Source organism: Larimichthys crocea, chromosome XVI, assembly GCF_000972845.2.
Source record: "Larimichthys crocea isolate SSNF chromosome XVI, L_crocea_2.0, whole genome shotgun sequence".
NCBI lineage: Eukaryota > Metazoa > Chordata > Actinopteri > Sciaenidae > Larimichthys > Larimichthys crocea.
Window position 1 is genome coordinate 23,686,445 of NC_040026.1, and position 17,384 is coordinate 23,703,828.

Genomic DNA, 17,384 nt, shown 5'->3' on the forward strand with positions numbered 1-17,384 from the left:
AATTCAATATGGGAAACATTCTGTCCACTACACCTGACATACTTTCTCAGACTGAGGTGTTTTTCCCAATATGGAAGGACAGAAGTGATAAGATAAAATTTGAGAAAAACAACCAATCTGAGTGTAAACACCATAATGTTGCTCAACGTTCCTGACGTGGTTGTAGTGTCCCACAATACATCAGCAGAGAAGCACAATATATATGATAGATATGGCTTTATGAGATAAGCACCGGAAAAGAATAAAGAGGATAGAAGATAAGATGGTCAAAAGGGAGACTTGCGATTGGTTTCAGAATGTCACACGGCCGTGACATCAAAAGGGGGTCTCACCTTGACTCTATTAACCATGTATGAAATAAGATAAAATATGTGGAAGTAGATCAGATGTTTAAGTGACTTCAGGTGACACATCACCTGCAAATTATAAAATAGGTTCATAATCTAATTAGTGGAGTGGCATGGGCGTGTTTGTCTGCAATCCTGCTGATCTCAGTACCACGCAGCCGAAGTTCCTTTGATATGTCGCCTGAGCAATGTACTACTTTTAGAGCCTTAAGGGACACACGTGTTGTCTGCAATGCATTCTGCCCCTTGACCCTCCATGTCTGTTCTGTGAGCTGTGGTGAAAGGCAGTGTCACTATGTGGGACTGCCGAGTGACGGGAGCATGCTCTGGTTAATGTTTAATTGTTGTTCCTGCCAAACAATTAATCAGTTTCAGACAGAGACGTTCGGGGAAAACCAATAGGGGAGCACAGCACTTCGAAAATAACTTCTAAAGAAAGCATGAGACTTTATAGAAAGCAAAAGTTTTTATTTAAATTTCTTTCAGTATTTGTGCATCATTGAGCTGAGGTGCTATTAACAATTGTATAAAAATCCTTTTTTTTTTTACATGCATATTGTTTTTGTGTATTTTTTTAACAAGTAGGACCTGAATCACAAGTTCTTGTCTTCTCTCTTTCCCTTGAAAATCCCGCAGAGAGCCCAGGGAACCAGAGTGGTTGGGATTAAAAGTGCAACCGCGCTTTTACCAAAAGACAGGAGGTAGTAAGTTGTAAGATTCTCAGAAGAAAATGTCCATCCATCCAGCAGATAAAGCAGAAATAAGGAGATGATAATACATCCAATCTTGAAGCTGGTTTTCTTCTTCTTGGTTTCAGTGTAGAGGGGCGAGTGCAGGCCAAGACCCAGACCAAACAGGGTACCCATGTTACGAAGGAGGCTGGCGAAGGGTGTGGAGTCCAGGTGGACCCAGTCTGCCCTTATGCACCACTTTTGGGCTTTCGCTATTGTCCAAAGCAGATCCACGCCCACAGCTTTGAGCAGGAGGTAGAAAACAACAGCAAAGGAGGTCAAGAAGAGGGTCATGTAGAAGTATTTCTTCATGCTGGCGCTGTAGATCCCTTTCTCCCTTGAGACAACCTCAGCTACAAGTATACCTGACACAAAAACCATCGAACGCTTGCAATTATTACATGTTATTACACGGAAGTCTAGTGGGTCAGTAGAGAGACCACATCCATCCTCAAGATAACCATCGTCATCTCTACAAAATGAATCAGTCTTAAATTGTTTGGGCAGACTAACCTGTAAAAACTCCAGCAATGACCTGGTGTGGGAAGTGGGCCGCCATGTAGACCCTGGACATGCAGACCACTAGCACTACCAAGCCCATTAATGTCCACAGGCTGATCTGCAAGAATCTAACAAAGAGTGAATCTTGAACATAAGTCCATGGAGCCCCAAGATTTAGAGTTTGAAGATAACAAGTTTTGTTGGTTCCTAAGGGCCAGCATTGTATTACCACAGACTCACTTGTATAACACAGGGGGACATCGCTTCTCAGCTGCAGCAGAGAGCAGCGCTGTTACCATCACATACCAGACACCGGCTGCACCCATAGCGTGACCTGAAGGGCTTCCTGCAAAAAGGAACTCAGGCTTCATCCTCATAGAACTTCGGAAAGGTCTCAGCTGTGTTTAAAATATCATATTTTAGAGTTTAAAGTTTCATGTAGTCATGAAAAATCTTGAAATCAAGCAAGTCAAACACTTTCACATTGGAAAAAGAAGAAAAAAAAGGGTAGACTATTTCCCTCTGAACCATAGTTGAAAAGTAAAAATACTAAGTAGCATGAAAAGTACTATGAATGTACTTGTATACTGCACACAGCAAATCAACTGAACTGAAACTGAACACCGTTTAAAAGATAAAACACACTACAAAAGGACAAAGGTACCCGATTTAGCATGATATTCACTTGTGAACTTGGCAAACACGACAGATGTTATCACTTCAGCTTCGGCTGATAATTCACTCACAATCAGCCCTTCTACTGTTACAATCATCATGTGATCTACTCCAGCTCTGTCATGTCACTGTACCTGGTCCAGTCTCACATGTGATGGGAAACTGCTGCAGAACAGGGGCTGGTCCTTCTCCATAAAACCGGGTCTCATGAACCCACCAGTACGGTCTCTCCCCAAACAGGACCCTGCCGTGGAAAAAACCAAGAAATTCAATAACACAACTGTTTCCTCTCTCTTTCTCTTGTGTTTCACTTCACTGTTACCATTTCAGGACCAAGTTGAGCCAGTCTCCGAGGACAGCCACCCAGATAAGCCTGAGCCCTGTGTCCCTCCGCAGGTGGAACCAGATTGGGAAGAAGAAGAAGAACGCAGTGTGCAGGTCGGCCACCGTGGACGCCAGGCTAAACAAGCCATTGTATGTGCTGTACTTAGTCTGCAGATGGACCGCCAACTCAACCCCCCAACTGTGGAGAAGATCCATGATATCACAACCTCTGTCTGAGGATGATACACTGAATCTGTTCTGCTACTGTGGGAGCCCCATTGGACTTTATTCAACGTTAGCAAATTTGTTTGCCCTTGGGACATTGCAGACTTAACCTTTACACCCCTGAGGCCCCTCTGCTAAAATCAATCATTACAGAAATCAGCCGCTACCCCTCTGACTGATCACAGATTTCTAGGAAATCCTCTTTTTATCCCTGATGAATAAAAAGTCAGAGAGACAGTTGCTTGTGAAATCCATTGATCTTGGCTCACAGCTTATCCTCTGTGGATATCATTGCATTGAGTGCGTCATTTTTCCTGGGACCCTGAGGTGAGAAATGATGACATGTATTGCAAAAGGTTCCTTCAGGACAAAACAAAATATTCATCTTGAGTTTCACTGTTTGTCACGACAAAGAAGTAACATCTACGCAACCTACAACCCTTTTCTGTTTTATCACCAACTATCTCCTCAGCTTATTACCCAGTCCCAACCCAATCATTTAATCATTGATCTCATTATGTAACCTACAACCTCCACCGATGAGATGCTTCCACCAAATCATCAAAAAAAAACAATTACATAACTGACAAATTATTACTCTGCAGCTGCATATGTTACTAAGCGTATATGTTACTCTACAAACATTTGGTTTCTTTGTGATAATTTAGGTCAAAATTGTGAAATATAACCGACAATCCGACTTCCTCTCTTGCGCTACATACAATAATTCAGAAGCAAAGGTATTGATCGACACTTTATTTTCCCGCTATCTTTTCAACTTGTTTGTGCGACAGACCTCCCAAACTCTCCTGACTCGCAGTGTTTTATTACACATGTGCAAGGTCCAAAGATCAGCGTGAGCATGCGTTTGAGTAGTGGGTCCCTCTGGTATAAAACCAACCAGCTGTCTTACTGATAGCAACACTTTTGTACTCACTCACTCATCAGCAGACTGAGAATTCTCTCTTCATTGAGGCTAAGATGAATGCTATAATGGACTCCTTGCAGGGTTTTGGGGTGAGCACTACCCACTACCTGCAGACCAACTATCAGGATGCTCAGGGCTTGTTTCTCTGGGTCTCCTGGGCTGCAGACCTGAGAAACACCTTCTTCATCTTTTTCCCGCTTTGGTTTCATTTGCGGTCTTCAGTGGGCATTAAGCTCATCTGGGTGGCGGTGATCGGAGACTGGCTTAACTTGGTGTTCAAATGGTGAGTAAGTCTTTGAATTAGAAGCTTTGGAGCAAATTGGTGTACCATGTTTCTAAAGATTATAACCGAACGCATGTGTCTGTTGTCTTCTTCAGGATCCTGTTTGGTGAGAGACCTTACTGGTGGGTCCACGAGGCATCTTATTATGCAAACACAGTTCCCCCTCACATTGAGCAGTACCCCATGACCTGTGAGACTGGACCAGGTGAGAACTTGAAGTTAACCTCCCCAAACCAGTTGCCACACAGTGAAGCTGAAGTTTGAAATCCAAACTAGACAGAAGACTTTGAATGAACAATGTATTCATTGAGTGAATCAGCCGCTGATTGAATCTCCCCTCTCTGTTTGTGTTATTCAGGTAGCCCGTCGGGCCATGCTATGGGAGCTGCAGGCGTCTACTACACCCTGGTGACCTCCATCCTCGCCATCATGACCAGCAAGAAGAAATACGGAACCAAGAAACCCACCAACAAAGAATGGTGAGTCAGTGAGCAAGTAGGTCTGGGAGAATCTACATTACCTGCAGTACATCTTCTGTTGCCATTGTTTACCATTTTCCATCCAAAGCTTATCACTGTGGACGCACTATCTGTTCTGTGCTGTGGGTTGATCATTGACTTTTGGGAACTTGGGATTATACAAGAGTTGTTTTGACGTCCAGGCAGCAAAGAATAACTCTGTTATATGGCTTTAAAAGGTTGATTATGCTTGTTCTGAGTGATACCAGAGTGTTTTAAATTTTTAGTGCTGCTTTTTCCAAAATAAAATAATCTAAAATATCTGAACTTTTATTTTGACAGGTATCTGAAGGCTGGTTTGTGGACACTGTTTTGGGGCGTCCAGGTGTGTGTCTGTCTCTCCAGGGTCTTCATTGCCGCCCACTTCCCCCACCAGGTCATTGCTGGTGTTATCACAGGTCAGTTTACTCCATTAGGGACAGGCTTGGTAAGTCTGTATTGTTCTGCATAATATTAACCTAGACGTTTCATTGGATTCTAGGTATGATTGTGGCTGAAGCCTTCAACAGAATTCAGTGGATCTACAGCGCCAGCATGAAGAAATACTTCTACACAACCCTCTTCTTGACCTCCTTTGCTGTTGGTTTCTACCTCCTGCTCAAAGCTCTGGGTGTGGACCTGCTGTGGACCCTGGAAAAAGCCCAGAAGTGGTGTGTGAAAGCAGAGTGGGTCCACCTGGACTCCACGCCCTTCGCCAGCCTCCTGCGCAACATGGGCACTCTGTTTGGTCTGGGTCTGGGCCTGCACTCGCCCCTCTACACCGAGACCAAGAAGAGTAGCAGCAGGTTGGTCAAAGCAGGGTCCATCATCAGCTCTCTGGTGCTGCTGCACCTGTTTGACTCTTTCAAGCCTCCCACGCACACTGCAGCCCTGTTCTACCTGCTGTCCTTCTGCAAGAGCGCCACCGTGCCTCTGGTCACCGTTAGTATCATCCCATACTGCTTGAACGGAGCTCTGAGCATTCAAAACAAGAAGGGAGTGTGAGCAGTGAACTTATACAGACTCATGAAATGGAAGTGAACTTTCCTCTGGTGCTTTTTGCATTTGTATGTGCGACTGATCCTCAGGAAAAACCTGTGAGATCAATGTGAAATTGTCACTGGTGTCATTTGGACACTGAACTCTGTGAGCACTGTGTGACATGATGTGAAAACGCTATCCAGGATGCCAAGAGGCACTTACAAAGAATTCAGCAAAATATGATAATTACAATTGTTTCAAAGGATAAACAATGAACACATTGTTTATGTGTTAAACCTCACTTTAAAGACGATAACAGTCACTCACAACTGTCTTATATTATGTGGAATGTAATGTATTTTAAATGTTATAGAAAGTATATTTTGAAAGTGTTTTGAATATTTTTAATAAAAAAAACACAAACTAAAAATGTATTGAATGAGTTCATATTTTACTGCACCATTCAACCACACTGTAACATGATTATTTACCCATTAATCAGCCACTATCTATTCGTTCACATACAGCATAACATATAATAGCTTCCAACTCCCAGTAAAATTGTATTTTTGACAATAGATAAATGTAAATCTAGTCTAATCTAATTATTTGTAGTTATGTTATATACAATATTATATAATACATACAATATATAATAATTTGGGCTTTGGAGGATGAGAAGGAGGTGCATCTTAGTGAGCCAAATTATCATAACCAACCTTTACTTTTGTGCCGAACAACTCTTGATCCATTGATAATGAATAGGCTGATAATAAGTCAAACAGCTTATGTTTTGATTATTTTATTACTAAGTTCAGCAGAACTTTATTATAGTGTATTTTATTGCTTCATTATTGTTGTTTTGTATTCTTTTACAGAGTGTTTCTTTTGAAGCTTGAGTTCATATAAAGGAGCACTGCAGGCTTGACTCGAGGGAAGTAGTAGTTATAGTTAGTAGTTATTTACCCCTCCAAAAAAAACAAACACATAAAAAACACTTATTTGTAAGAAATAGTAGAAGCACATCATCTATTTGCCTCTAAAGAATATAAAATGCATTAGAATTACATAGACACATGGCTGTTGTCTAACCTCACAAGATAAGACATTTTTGGCAAATCCCAGATTCAGATATGAATCATTAACTTGGCACCAAAGCCCTGGCCTTTAGCCTGACTTGCAGCGATGACATAGATCCACACGTCATACAACTGTCTGTGTCAGCCAGTGCACATAAGGCCAGCGGTGCAAACTGAACATTCAATATTTGTCTCTTTGTGTTTTGCAGAACACACAAACAACATCCCTGATAAACGCTGAGTTATAGTCTGTGTGTGTCACTGACCCGTTTATCAACACTGTCACAGAAACTGGGTCAAGTTTTAATGCTGTAAAATTCAAAATAAGTTCAAATAGCTTAAAATAAATTCATAAACTCATGACTACAAAAATGTGATTGTCTGTGAAGCTGTATAGTCTGTCAACACAAGAACAGGTGATTTAGGAAGTACATGGGAGAGTTCATTTAATTAATATTTATTTAAAAGTAAACCAACTCATTCCTGATTCCATGATTCATCACAGTTCAGTAAAACTGCTGATGGTGCAGTATTGTTTTGTGTGTACAGACCACAGAGGTGAAACTGAGACACGTGATTTCTACCACACGTTGACATCACTGTCAATACTCTTTTTTAAAAACCACAAAAAAGGTAAACTACATTGGGGTGTCGTTTAGCTCGGCTGGTACAAAGGGCTCAGACCTTGCCACGGTGGCCTAGAGTTTGAATCTGACCGACTGTGGCTCTTTCCAACATGTCCCCATCTCTCTCTTCCCACAATCCTGTCACTCTTCAAGCTGTCTCTGTCAAATAAAGCTCAAAAAGGCCAAAAAAAATCTTTCTCAAGAATTAAAAAAAGGATGAGGAAATAGATTGCTGGGACCTGTGGTGGAAATTACTACTACTAAATTGAATTACTAAAGTACTGTATTTAAGTATAGATAGATAGATTTTTTAAAATTAAACCTGTTCTAAGAAATTAAGCATACGCAGACAAATTAAACACGTGCAAACAAATTAAACATGTATTAAGAATTGAAACGTGCTAAGATCTGTACAAATGGAAAACTATCTAAAAAGTAAAAAATAAAAATATACATTTTTAAAAGAAATAAGAGCTAGAACTACATTTTTAATGTAGTTGTATTCTATATATTTAAACAGTCTATTTTAATTTAAATAGTGTCTTCTTCTTCTTCTAGTATTTTCTTTCATTGACTTAGAGCAGATCTAGCCATTAGGCCTGGCTTTTATTTTGAAGGTGAAGATTAACTTGCTGCTAAATGGCATCTCACGGTAAAAAAAAGAAGAGAAAAGTTGACACAGAATGTGTAGACTTTTTAACAAGAGCTCTCCAGACGAACTGTACCGAGAAGGATAGAGGACTCATCTTTGTCTGTGGAATAACGAAGGAATTTAAAGTAACGGAGGAGCTGGCAGTCAATGAAAGGGAAGACAGCCGGGAGTGATGAGGGAGCGATCAGAGGTAAGTGCGTGCTTTGACTGAAATGGAACAAACTGGCAGATGTTACCACGGAGGGTTATCTAAATCTGATGTCGGACTTTTGAAGAAGATGCAGGATAAAGTTACTGAAATAAACCCTGAACAGAAATTTGTATTATAAATCAGGAGGTGTGTGTAAGTCTGTGCTAAAAATGAACCATGTTATTGATGCTGTAACTAAAATAGTTAAACTATTATTTGGCATGCATGTTCTTACCAGTGGCCACTCGAAACCATATTTACTGCATTTTATGAAAGCAATGAAATTAATATTGAGCAGATTTGAGTTCAGAGTATTGCACAGAATCGTGTTACCTGCTTGGTTGAGTCAGTACTTGTTATGGAATTTTCTGTCCGTACACGAGGTCACGTGTGAGCCTTGTGGTCCTCGGCAGTACTAATTGTTTGTCTTTGACTAGGTGCTTTCCATATCTCAACACTGTGGTGTCCAGGGTCGAAGAGACCTGTTGCTGCCTTCATAGACATAATAGATAGCTTGTTGTTGACGTTCCATTAGCAATGTGTTGAAGGTGAACACGAACATGGGTAAACAGGGCCGGTCTTAGCTATGGGCAATGTGGGCGGCCGCCCAGGGCGCAGTGTAGAAAAAAACCTCGCGAATTTTCGATACCGCTCATTAAGTTAGCGGAGCGGGGCGCCCCGGGAGCGGGGTATTGACAAGGCAGAGGGGGGCGGCGGACAGACTGATGGGGGCGCACGGCGCATCCAGGGGCGCACAAGAAAATGTTCGCTTCGGGTTCGCCCAGGGCGCAAATGTGGCCAGGACCGGCGCTGTGGGTAAATGCATTCCCTTTGACTATTATGGGCGTAAAGTATTTGTGGCGTCATCTATAAGGGCTTAAAGTCGATCCACCAGCAGGAGTTCATCAGAATGCAAGACCGACTCAGGCACTTCTGATGAACTTTGAGAGTGTCTCTAATTCTCCCAATTCTCTAGTTCTCTAATTCTGATCAAGCATCAATAAATAACACAGCATAAGACATCAGAGGCTGCTTAACACTTTCTGAACTACTGACCTCACCATTGACAACAATTTCTCCACAACAGTACTGTCAATATATCTCTGTTGTAAAGGGATTGCACACCAACTCAGCTCAGCACATGCAGTACCACTCACAGACCACGCGGGGCGCAGTTTCTCCCTCCGCCGTCACATCGGAACAGGAGACACCGACCCCGGAAGTACTAACGGGGACACATGCTGTGTTTGTGTGGTGCATGTTACCTGGACCTGGTCCTGGACCGTGTTTACCGGGACCTCTGCAGCTCCGACATGCCCGCGGCTTGAACCATGACGAAGCTGCAGGCTTTGAGGGCGCTGGTGGCGGAGAGGCTGTCTGCGGCTGCAGAGGAGATCTGCAGCGCCGTGGAGAGGATGATGCTGAACACACACACAGGTCTGCAAACAGACACATGCATTTATTCCAATAAGTCTCCCTGTGAATATAACACACTTTAATGTAATAAATGCACGTGTTTTTTTTTAAGACTTTACTGTCCAGACAAAGTCAGTCAGGTTGTTATTTTCTGCAAAAGTGTAATTATCCCAGTAATTTATACACAGTGCTGCTCAAAAGTTTGTGAACCCTGTAAATAAATACTAAAATAACCTTATTTCATGTTAAGTTATAAATAAATAATGGACTCAAACAAAAGAAATTGTCATTCTTTATTAAAAATAAAATCAGATTTCTTGGGTGCAGAAGTCTGTGAACCCCTTCAGTTCAGAGGATATTGCAACTCCTAACCTCGACCAGTGATTCATCGGTCTCTCACACTAACTGTGGAGGATATTTGTCATTGCCAATGTTCTGGTGTCTCTTGTTAATATTTTAGAAGGTCGTCCACTTCTAGGCTGAGTTGTCTTCCTGAGGTCCTCTCTGCAGGATTGACCTGTATGGGTTCAACCGGGTAAGACTAAAGTGACCTGGTTTCATCTGCGTTTCAATCAGTGATGCTGTATCTCGTCCCTAAACGAGATGCTCTGATGTTATTGGTCCATTTTGTCCCACATGATTCAGATTAACTGCTTGTTTTAACCAAAGCAGCTCAGGGTTCACTAACTTTTGCACCTACATAAGTCGACCCAAAACTCTCTCTCTTAAATTAGTCTTGACTACACAATTTTACACAATTAGAGTACATTGAATTGATGAACCTGCACCTGATATTGCATTTTTTTTATTTTTTAAAAAAGGTTTTGATTAAATATGGAAATCAGGGTGAAACAACAGAACTCCAAAATGAAGAGGTTGAGGTTCAAGAGGAGCAGCACTGTGTATTTAAATTTAAATTTAAATGTTCATTTTTATATCAAAGTGACCAATAAGTGCATTAGAAACATTCTTAGTGACTCAGTTACTACATCAACTTTGAACACATTAACTTGAAATGGTGTTGGATGTAAACAAGATTATAACTTTTATTTATCAATTGTAAAACAAAGACATGTGCACAGTACAAGAATACAGTTTAACAAGATGTTTTTTAAATAATAAGATTTCCTTTTAAAATATTACAGAGACGTTACCCAGTTAAATGTTTTTATGGAGATATAAACTAAAGCTTTTGTGACATAAGTCACCGAGCTCTCTCCAGCGACTGAGCTTACATTGCCTAGCTGAGGTGCCACAGTATTTCTACATTTACCTTTCTTCCTTCCTACAGAAATATCACCTGAACAGCAGAGGGCGGCTGTGCACAAGCGTCTGTCGGTGGTCGCTGAAGAGATCTTCAGGATCTTGGAGATAATGATGGCTGAATATGAGGCAGAGGTCTCCGGTTCTCACAACGAGGTTGGACGTCATCGTCCACTGCTGGACATCACGTTGAAAACGGAAACGAGTTTACACACAACAGGTACACTGTATGTTAAATAACATTAATGTTTTTTACAGTTTTCATTGATTTCTGATGTTTAAAATGATTTCAACATACATTTTGACTTTCAAATTCCCGTCTGTTTACTGAGGGAGCTGCAGATTAGAGCTTTTTGTTACTCATACATGCACAGATTAGTGTGTTGCTATTTATCACAAACTACAGTATTTTGAATGTGAGTTTTCTGTCCCCTTCAGACAAACCTCCTCTCCAGGAAACCTCAAATCTTGAAGACACCTCGACGGAGACAGACTCTGAGTTTCTCTACGTTAAGGCGTCACATCTTCACCAAACACAAGGAGCAGAGAGGGGAACCTCAGCTGTGACGGAGCCAGGAGGAGAGCCACAAAGTGACCCCGAGGTTCTGTCATCAAACAATTCAGAAGCTGGGAGCGACGACAGCGAGAGTGACGAAGATCTGAGTGAGAAATCAGACAAAAGAAAAACGTCTCAGAGACAAAGTCACGGTGCAGATCGCTGCATAACATGTGGAACGTCTTTCCGCAAGGGGAAGAAAGTGAAAAAACACACGAGGAAAATCGCTCCAACCAACAGGAGTCAAACTGCGGGACAGAGCTGCTGCAGAGTTTGTGGAAAATTCTTCCGCTACAAACGCTCTTTTTTGAAACACGTACTTCAGCACGAGCAGAGCTCGGATCTGTGCGGAGCCTGCGGGAAACATCTGGACTCCGGCGAGAGCCTGAAGGAGCATTTACAAACTCACAATGAAGAAAACATCTGCAGGGATCAAACGGAGGACAGACGCTCGGAGGCCGAGTGCTCCGACGCTGAGAGCAAAGTGGGCGACAGTGATGAGGACTGGAAGGGAAGTGGAGGAAGTGAGAGTGATGACAGAGACAGCGAGAAAGATGAGACCAAAGGGGGACCGTGTTCACAAAAGCCAAAGATTCAAGGACCCAACAAACCGAAGGGATCTAAAAATAAGGATTGTAAGGATTTATCTCATCTGAAATACTGCTGTAAAGTGTGCGGCAAGTCTTTCTGTTACAGAGCTTCTTTCCTGAAGCATGTGCAAGAAGACGAGCGGGATGCAGATCTCTGCGGCGTTTGCGGGAAACACTTCGAGTCCGAGGAGAGCTTGAGGCTTCACTTGCAAACGTACATCCAAACGAATGACTGCGAAGTTTGCGGCAAACACTTCGATGGCCACAACCAGCTGGAGATGCACATGAGGACCCACACGGGGGAGAAGCCGTACATCTGCAGCGTCTGCGGGAAAGCGTTCGCTCAAAACGGAAACCTGATGGGTCACATGAGGGTCCACACGGGCGAGAAGCCGTACGTTTGCAGCGTGTGCGGTCAGAGCTTCAGCTTTAAAGAGTACATGATGGCTCACATGAGGATCCACACGGGCGAGAAGCCGTTTCTTTGCAGCGTCTGCGGGAAAGGATTCAGGCAGAGGGGAACTCTGAAAACACACATGATGATCCACACGGGGGAGTCCACGCACCGATGCAGCGTATGCGACAAAAAGTTCTACAAGAGCGGAGCGTTGAAGATCCACATGAGGTCGCACACGGGAGAGAAACCGTATCTTTGTAACGTGTGCGGGAAAAGTTTCACGGCCAGCGGCTCGCTGACCAAACACATGGGCGTCCACAAGGGGGAGCGAACGCACTGCTGCAGCGTCTGCGGGAAAGGATTCCTGAGGAAAGACGACCTGAAAAGACACGTGCAGACGCACAGCTGACGAGTCTTTAATGCTGCGTGTTAAAGAAATAGTTCAATGTTTTTTTGGGGGGGAAATTTGCTTTCCTTAAAAGGGTGTGATGTGAAAATATGAGTAATTTTTTCAAGCGTGAATGGTGAATGTTTCAGCTTTTCAGTTTGTTTTTCTTCTAAATTGATCAGGAGTTTTTGGACTGTTGCTCCGACAAACAAAACATCCTAAGACATCAACTTCAGAACTTCAGCTTCAGGACTGTGTTCTGACATTTGTTGTTATGTTTGTATATCGCTGGTACTTGTTGTTTCATGATTCTCTTCATATTTTATGTATTGACATTTTTGTAATGCCGATATTTTACGCTCTTCATGGTGCTTCTGTCTCGTTGGCTGATCTTTTCCTAAATGTTAAGCTGTTCCTTTAAATGATAAAGTGCTGAAACAAAGCTGTAGTTATATACACCTGGTCTCACGTGTTTTAAAATGTATACATAGTAATAATTAAAACAACATGTCAAGTTATATTCAATATAAACCAAAGAATTTAAAATCACACAACTTGGCTTTAACTGTTCGTACATCGAGCCTTCCAAAGGTTTTTGATTATAACTCTAAAAGATTCAATGAAATAAAAACATCTAGAGGAATTTTAAAAGGTCCATCGTGTTCGATTTAGTATTTTATTGGCACAAATGGAATATAATATACATAACTGTTGTTTTTGTAATGTTAAAATGAGCCTTTTATATCTAGACACTGTGGAGTCCTCTGTGCTTCAGCAGCCCACAATGAACAAACTAAACAAACTAAACACTGGCTCCAGATGGTGCCTTTTTAGACGCCACGAAATCCTCCACAGTGGATCCTTAATTTGACGCTGAGTCACTGAAACTGCTGAGTGGTGGTGATGAGATACATGAGTCTGTACTGAGGTATTGTCCTGTTTAACATCTATTTAAGAAAAGTTGGCAAAGTTTTAGTTTTTACTGAGGCAGTACATGAGAAAATGATTTATTCAGATGATGATCAGGGATTTAAAAAAATCATCATGTTGCTAAAGAGCGAAGAAAAAACAAGATACGACGTCTGAAATTTGATGCAAATGTAAAACATAACGTGTCAGGTCATATTCAGAAATTTAAATTAAACTATTTAAAGAATGATGAATGAATCTCTTTAATGGAATCTGTTGATTTGTTGAGTTTCTGCAGCAAATTTTATTTTTTTTTAATTTTTTTTTAAAAGAAACTTCAGTAGTGATTAATCAAATTTGATCATGAATTTAACAAAAACAAATTTTAATTTTATTTTTAATTTATCCTGTTCAGTTTATTTAGTTAGATTTTCTTTACAAATGTTTAATGAGAGAAGAAACCTTTGTTCAAAACAAATCCACATTTACTGTTTTTGATATCATTTAGATAAATTACCGCTGGCTTTGTTGAATGATGAATGATATGCCCTGTGTCAGATATTAACATACAGTATGTATTAAGTCTTTGAGACGTAGAACTGAAGAATCATAATACAAAATTGTTCTATTCAATAAGATTGTTTTACTTTAAAAAAAAAAAGAAAAATCGCATGAGGTGTTCCAAGCAGATATTTGTCTAACATTATAACCCTTTTCTTCCTCCTACAGAAATATCACACAATGAACCAGCAGAAAAGGGAACCCGGGGACGATATTGTACACAAGCGTCTAATTCGCTGGGTCCCGCTGAGAGATCTGTCAAGGATCATATTAGAGATAGGATGGGCTGAATAGTGAGGCAATGGTCTCCTCTCGGTATCTCAACGCGAGATGCCTACTCAATCGTCCACGGAACATACCTGCTTTGGACAAAAATCAACTATGGAGAACAGAGACCAGTTTACAAACAAAATCAAGAGTATACACAAAAAAAAAACAACAGTTAACAGGAACAGCTGTAAAAATGTATAAATAACATTAATGTTTTTTACAGTTTTCATTGATTTCTGAGTTAAAGTGATTTCCACATACTTTTGATGTTAAATTCCCGCTGTTGACTAAGGAGCTGCAGATTAGAGTTTTTGTTACTCATACACACACATTTAGTGTGTTGCTATTATCATAAACTACAGTATTTAATGTGGTTTTCTCTCCCCTTCAGACAAACCTCCTCTCCAGGAAACTCAAATCTTGAAGACACCTCGACGGGACAGACTCTAGTTTCTCTACGTTAAGGCGTCACATCTTCACCAACCACAAGGAGCAGAGAGGGGAACCTCAGCTGGGAGGGAGCCAGGAGGAGAGCCACAAAGTGACCCCGAGGTCTGTCATCAAACAATTCAGAAGCTGGGAGCGACGACAGCGAGAGTGACGAAGACGTGATGAGAAATCAGAAAAGAAAAACATCTCAGAGACAAAGTCACGGTGCAGATCGCTGCATAACATGTGGAACGTCTTTCCACAAGGGGAAGAAAGTGAAAAAACACACGGGAAAATCTCCAACAAACAGAGTCAAACTGCGGGACAGAGCTGCTGCAGAGTTTTGTGAAAATTCTTCCGCTACAAACGCCTTTTTTGAAACACGTACTTCACACGAGCAGAGTCGGATCTTGCGGAGCCTGCGGGAAACATCTGGACTCCGGCGAGAGCCTGAAGAGCATTTACAAACCAATGAAGAAAACATCTGCAGGACAAACAGGGACAGCCGCTCGGAGCCGAGTGCTCCGACCGGAGAGCAAAGTGGGCGACAGTGATGAGGATGGAAGGGAAGTGGAGGAAGTGAGAGTGATGAAAGAGACAGCGAGAAAGATGAGACCAAGGGGGACCGTGTTCACAAAAGCCAAAGATTCAAGGACCCAACAAACCGAAGGGATCTAAAATAAGGATTGTAAGGATTATCTCATCTGAAATACTGCTGCAAAGTGTGGCGGCAAGTCTTTCTGTTAGAGCTTCTTTCCTGAAGCATGTGCAAGAAGACGAGCGGGATGCAGATCTCTGCGGCGTTTGCGGGAAACACTTCGAGTCCGAGGAGAGCTTGAGGCTTCACTTGCAAACGTACATCCAAACGAATGACTGTGAAGTTTGCGGCAAACACTTCGACGGCCACAATCAGCTGGAGATGCACATGAGGACCCACACGGGGGAGAAGCCGTACATCTGCAGCGTCTGCGGGAAAGCGTTCGCTCAAAACGGAAACCTGATGGGTCACATGAGGGTCCACACGGGCGAGAAGCCGTACGTTGCAGCGTGTGCGGTCAGAGCTTCAGCTTTAAAAGAGACATGATGGCTCACATGGGGATCCACACGGGCGAGAAGCCGTTTCTTTGCAGGTCTGCGGGAAAGGATTCAGGCAGAGGGGAACTTGAAACACACACAGTATGATCCACACGGGGAGTCCACGCACCGATGCGCGTATGCGACAAAAAGTTCTACAAGAGCGAGCGTTGAAGATCCACATGAGGTCCACACGGGAGAGAAACCGTATCTTGTAACTTGTGCGGGAAAAGTTTCACGGCGAGCGGCTCGCTGACCAAACACATGGGCGTCCAAGGGGGAGCGAACGCACTGCTGCAGCGTCTGCGGGAAAGGATTCCTGAGGAAAGACGACCTGAAAAGCACGTGCAGACGCACAGCTGACGAGTCTTTAATGCTGCGTGTTAAAGAAATAGTTCAATGTTTTTTTGGGAAAATGTGGGTGTGTGTGAAAATGAGTAATTTTTTTCAAGCGTGAATGGTGAATGTTTCAGCTTCTCCGTTGTCAGGAGTTGCTGTTTTTTCTAAATTGATCAGGAGTTTTGGACGGTTGCTCCGACAAACAAAACATCCTAAAACATCAACTTCAGAACTCAGCTTCAGGACTGTGTTCTGACATTTGTTTTATGTTTGTATTGTGGTATATTTTTTTCATGATTCTTGATTATTCTCTTCATAATTTAGTATTGACATTTTTGTAATGCTGATATTTTACCTCTTCATGGTGCTTCTTCTCGTTGGCTGATCTTTTCCTAAATGTTAAACTGTTCCTTAAATGATAAAGTGTGAAACAAAGCTGTAGTTATATACACCTGGTCTCACATGTTTTAAAATGTATAAATAGTAATAATTAAACAACATGTCAAGTATATTCAATAAAACCAAAGACTTTAAAATCACACGACTTGACTTTAACTGTTCGTCATCGAGCCTTCCAAAGGTTTTTGATTATACTCTAAAAGATTCAATGAAATAAAAACATCTAGAGGAATTTTAAAGGTCCATGTGTTCGATTTAGGATTTTATTGGCACAAATGGAATATAATATACATAACGTTGTTTTTTGTAATGTTAAAATGAGCCTTTATACTACAGACACTGTGGAGTCCTCCGTGCTCTAGCATGGTGCCTTTTTAGACGCCACTAAATCCTCCACAGTGGATCTTTAATTGACGCTGAGTCACTGAAACTGCTGAGTGTGGTGGATGAGATACGTAAGTCTGTACTGAGCATTGTCCTGTTAAACATCTATTTAAGAAAAATTGGCAAAGTTTTATTTTTACTGAGGCAGTACATGAAAAATGATTTATTCATGATGATCAGGGATTTAAAAAAATCATCATGTTGCTAAAGAGCGAAGAAAAAACAAGATCGATCTGAAATTTGATGCAAATGTAAAACATAACGTGTCAGGTCATATTCAGAAATTTAAATTAAACTATTAAAGAATGATGAATGAATCCTTTAATGGAATCTGTTGATTTGTGAGTTTCTGCAGCAAATTTAAAAATAG

General features: G+C 41.6%; 3 protein-coding genes across 3 annotated transcripts; 2 read left to right on the plus strand and 1 right to left on the minus strand.

Moving 5' to 3' along the window:
- Nucleotides 1–906: 906 nt before the first annotated feature.
- Nucleotides 907–2,981, minus strand: g6pc1a.1 (glucose-6-phosphatase catalytic subunit 1a, tandem duplicate 1). Its single transcript, XM_010755749.3, has 5 exons — nt 2,577–2,981; nt 2,389–2,498; nt 1,820–1,925; nt 1,592–1,707; nt 907–1,443 (listed from the first exon to the last, which is right to left on the minus strand). Exons 1-5 carry the CDS (start codon nt 2,792–2,794, stop codon nt 941–943), a joined length of 1,053 nt encoding a protein of 350 aa, XP_010754051.2. The 5' UTR covers nt 2,795–2,981; the 3' UTR covers nt 907–940.
- A 733-nt stretch (nt 2,982–3,714) lies between these two features.
- On the plus strand, nt 3,715–5,876 carry g6pc1a.2 (glucose-6-phosphatase catalytic subunit 1a, tandem duplicate 2). Its single transcript, XM_010755750.3, has 5 exons — nt 3,715–4,014; nt 4,110–4,219; nt 4,373–4,493; nt 4,815–4,930; nt 5,014–5,876. Exons 1-5 carry the CDS (start codon nt 3,785–3,787, stop codon nt 5,514–5,516), a joined length of 1,080 nt encoding a protein of 359 aa, XP_010754052.1. The 5' UTR covers nt 3,715–3,784; the 3' UTR covers nt 5,517–5,876.
- Nucleotides 5,877–9,200: 3,324 nt separating this feature from the next.
- On the plus strand, nt 9,201–13,852 carry LOC104939245 (zinc finger protein 260). The gene is made up of 3 exons (XM_027289524.1): nt 9,201–9,476; nt 10,747–10,938; nt 11,157–13,852. The coding sequence occupies exons 1-3, from the start codon at nt 9,371–9,373 to the stop codon at nt 12,668–12,670; spliced, it is 1,812 nt and encodes a 603-aa protein (XP_027145325.1). The 5' UTR covers nt 9,201–9,370; the 3' UTR covers nt 12,671–13,852.
- Nucleotides 13,853–17,384: the final 3,532 nt, after the last annotated feature.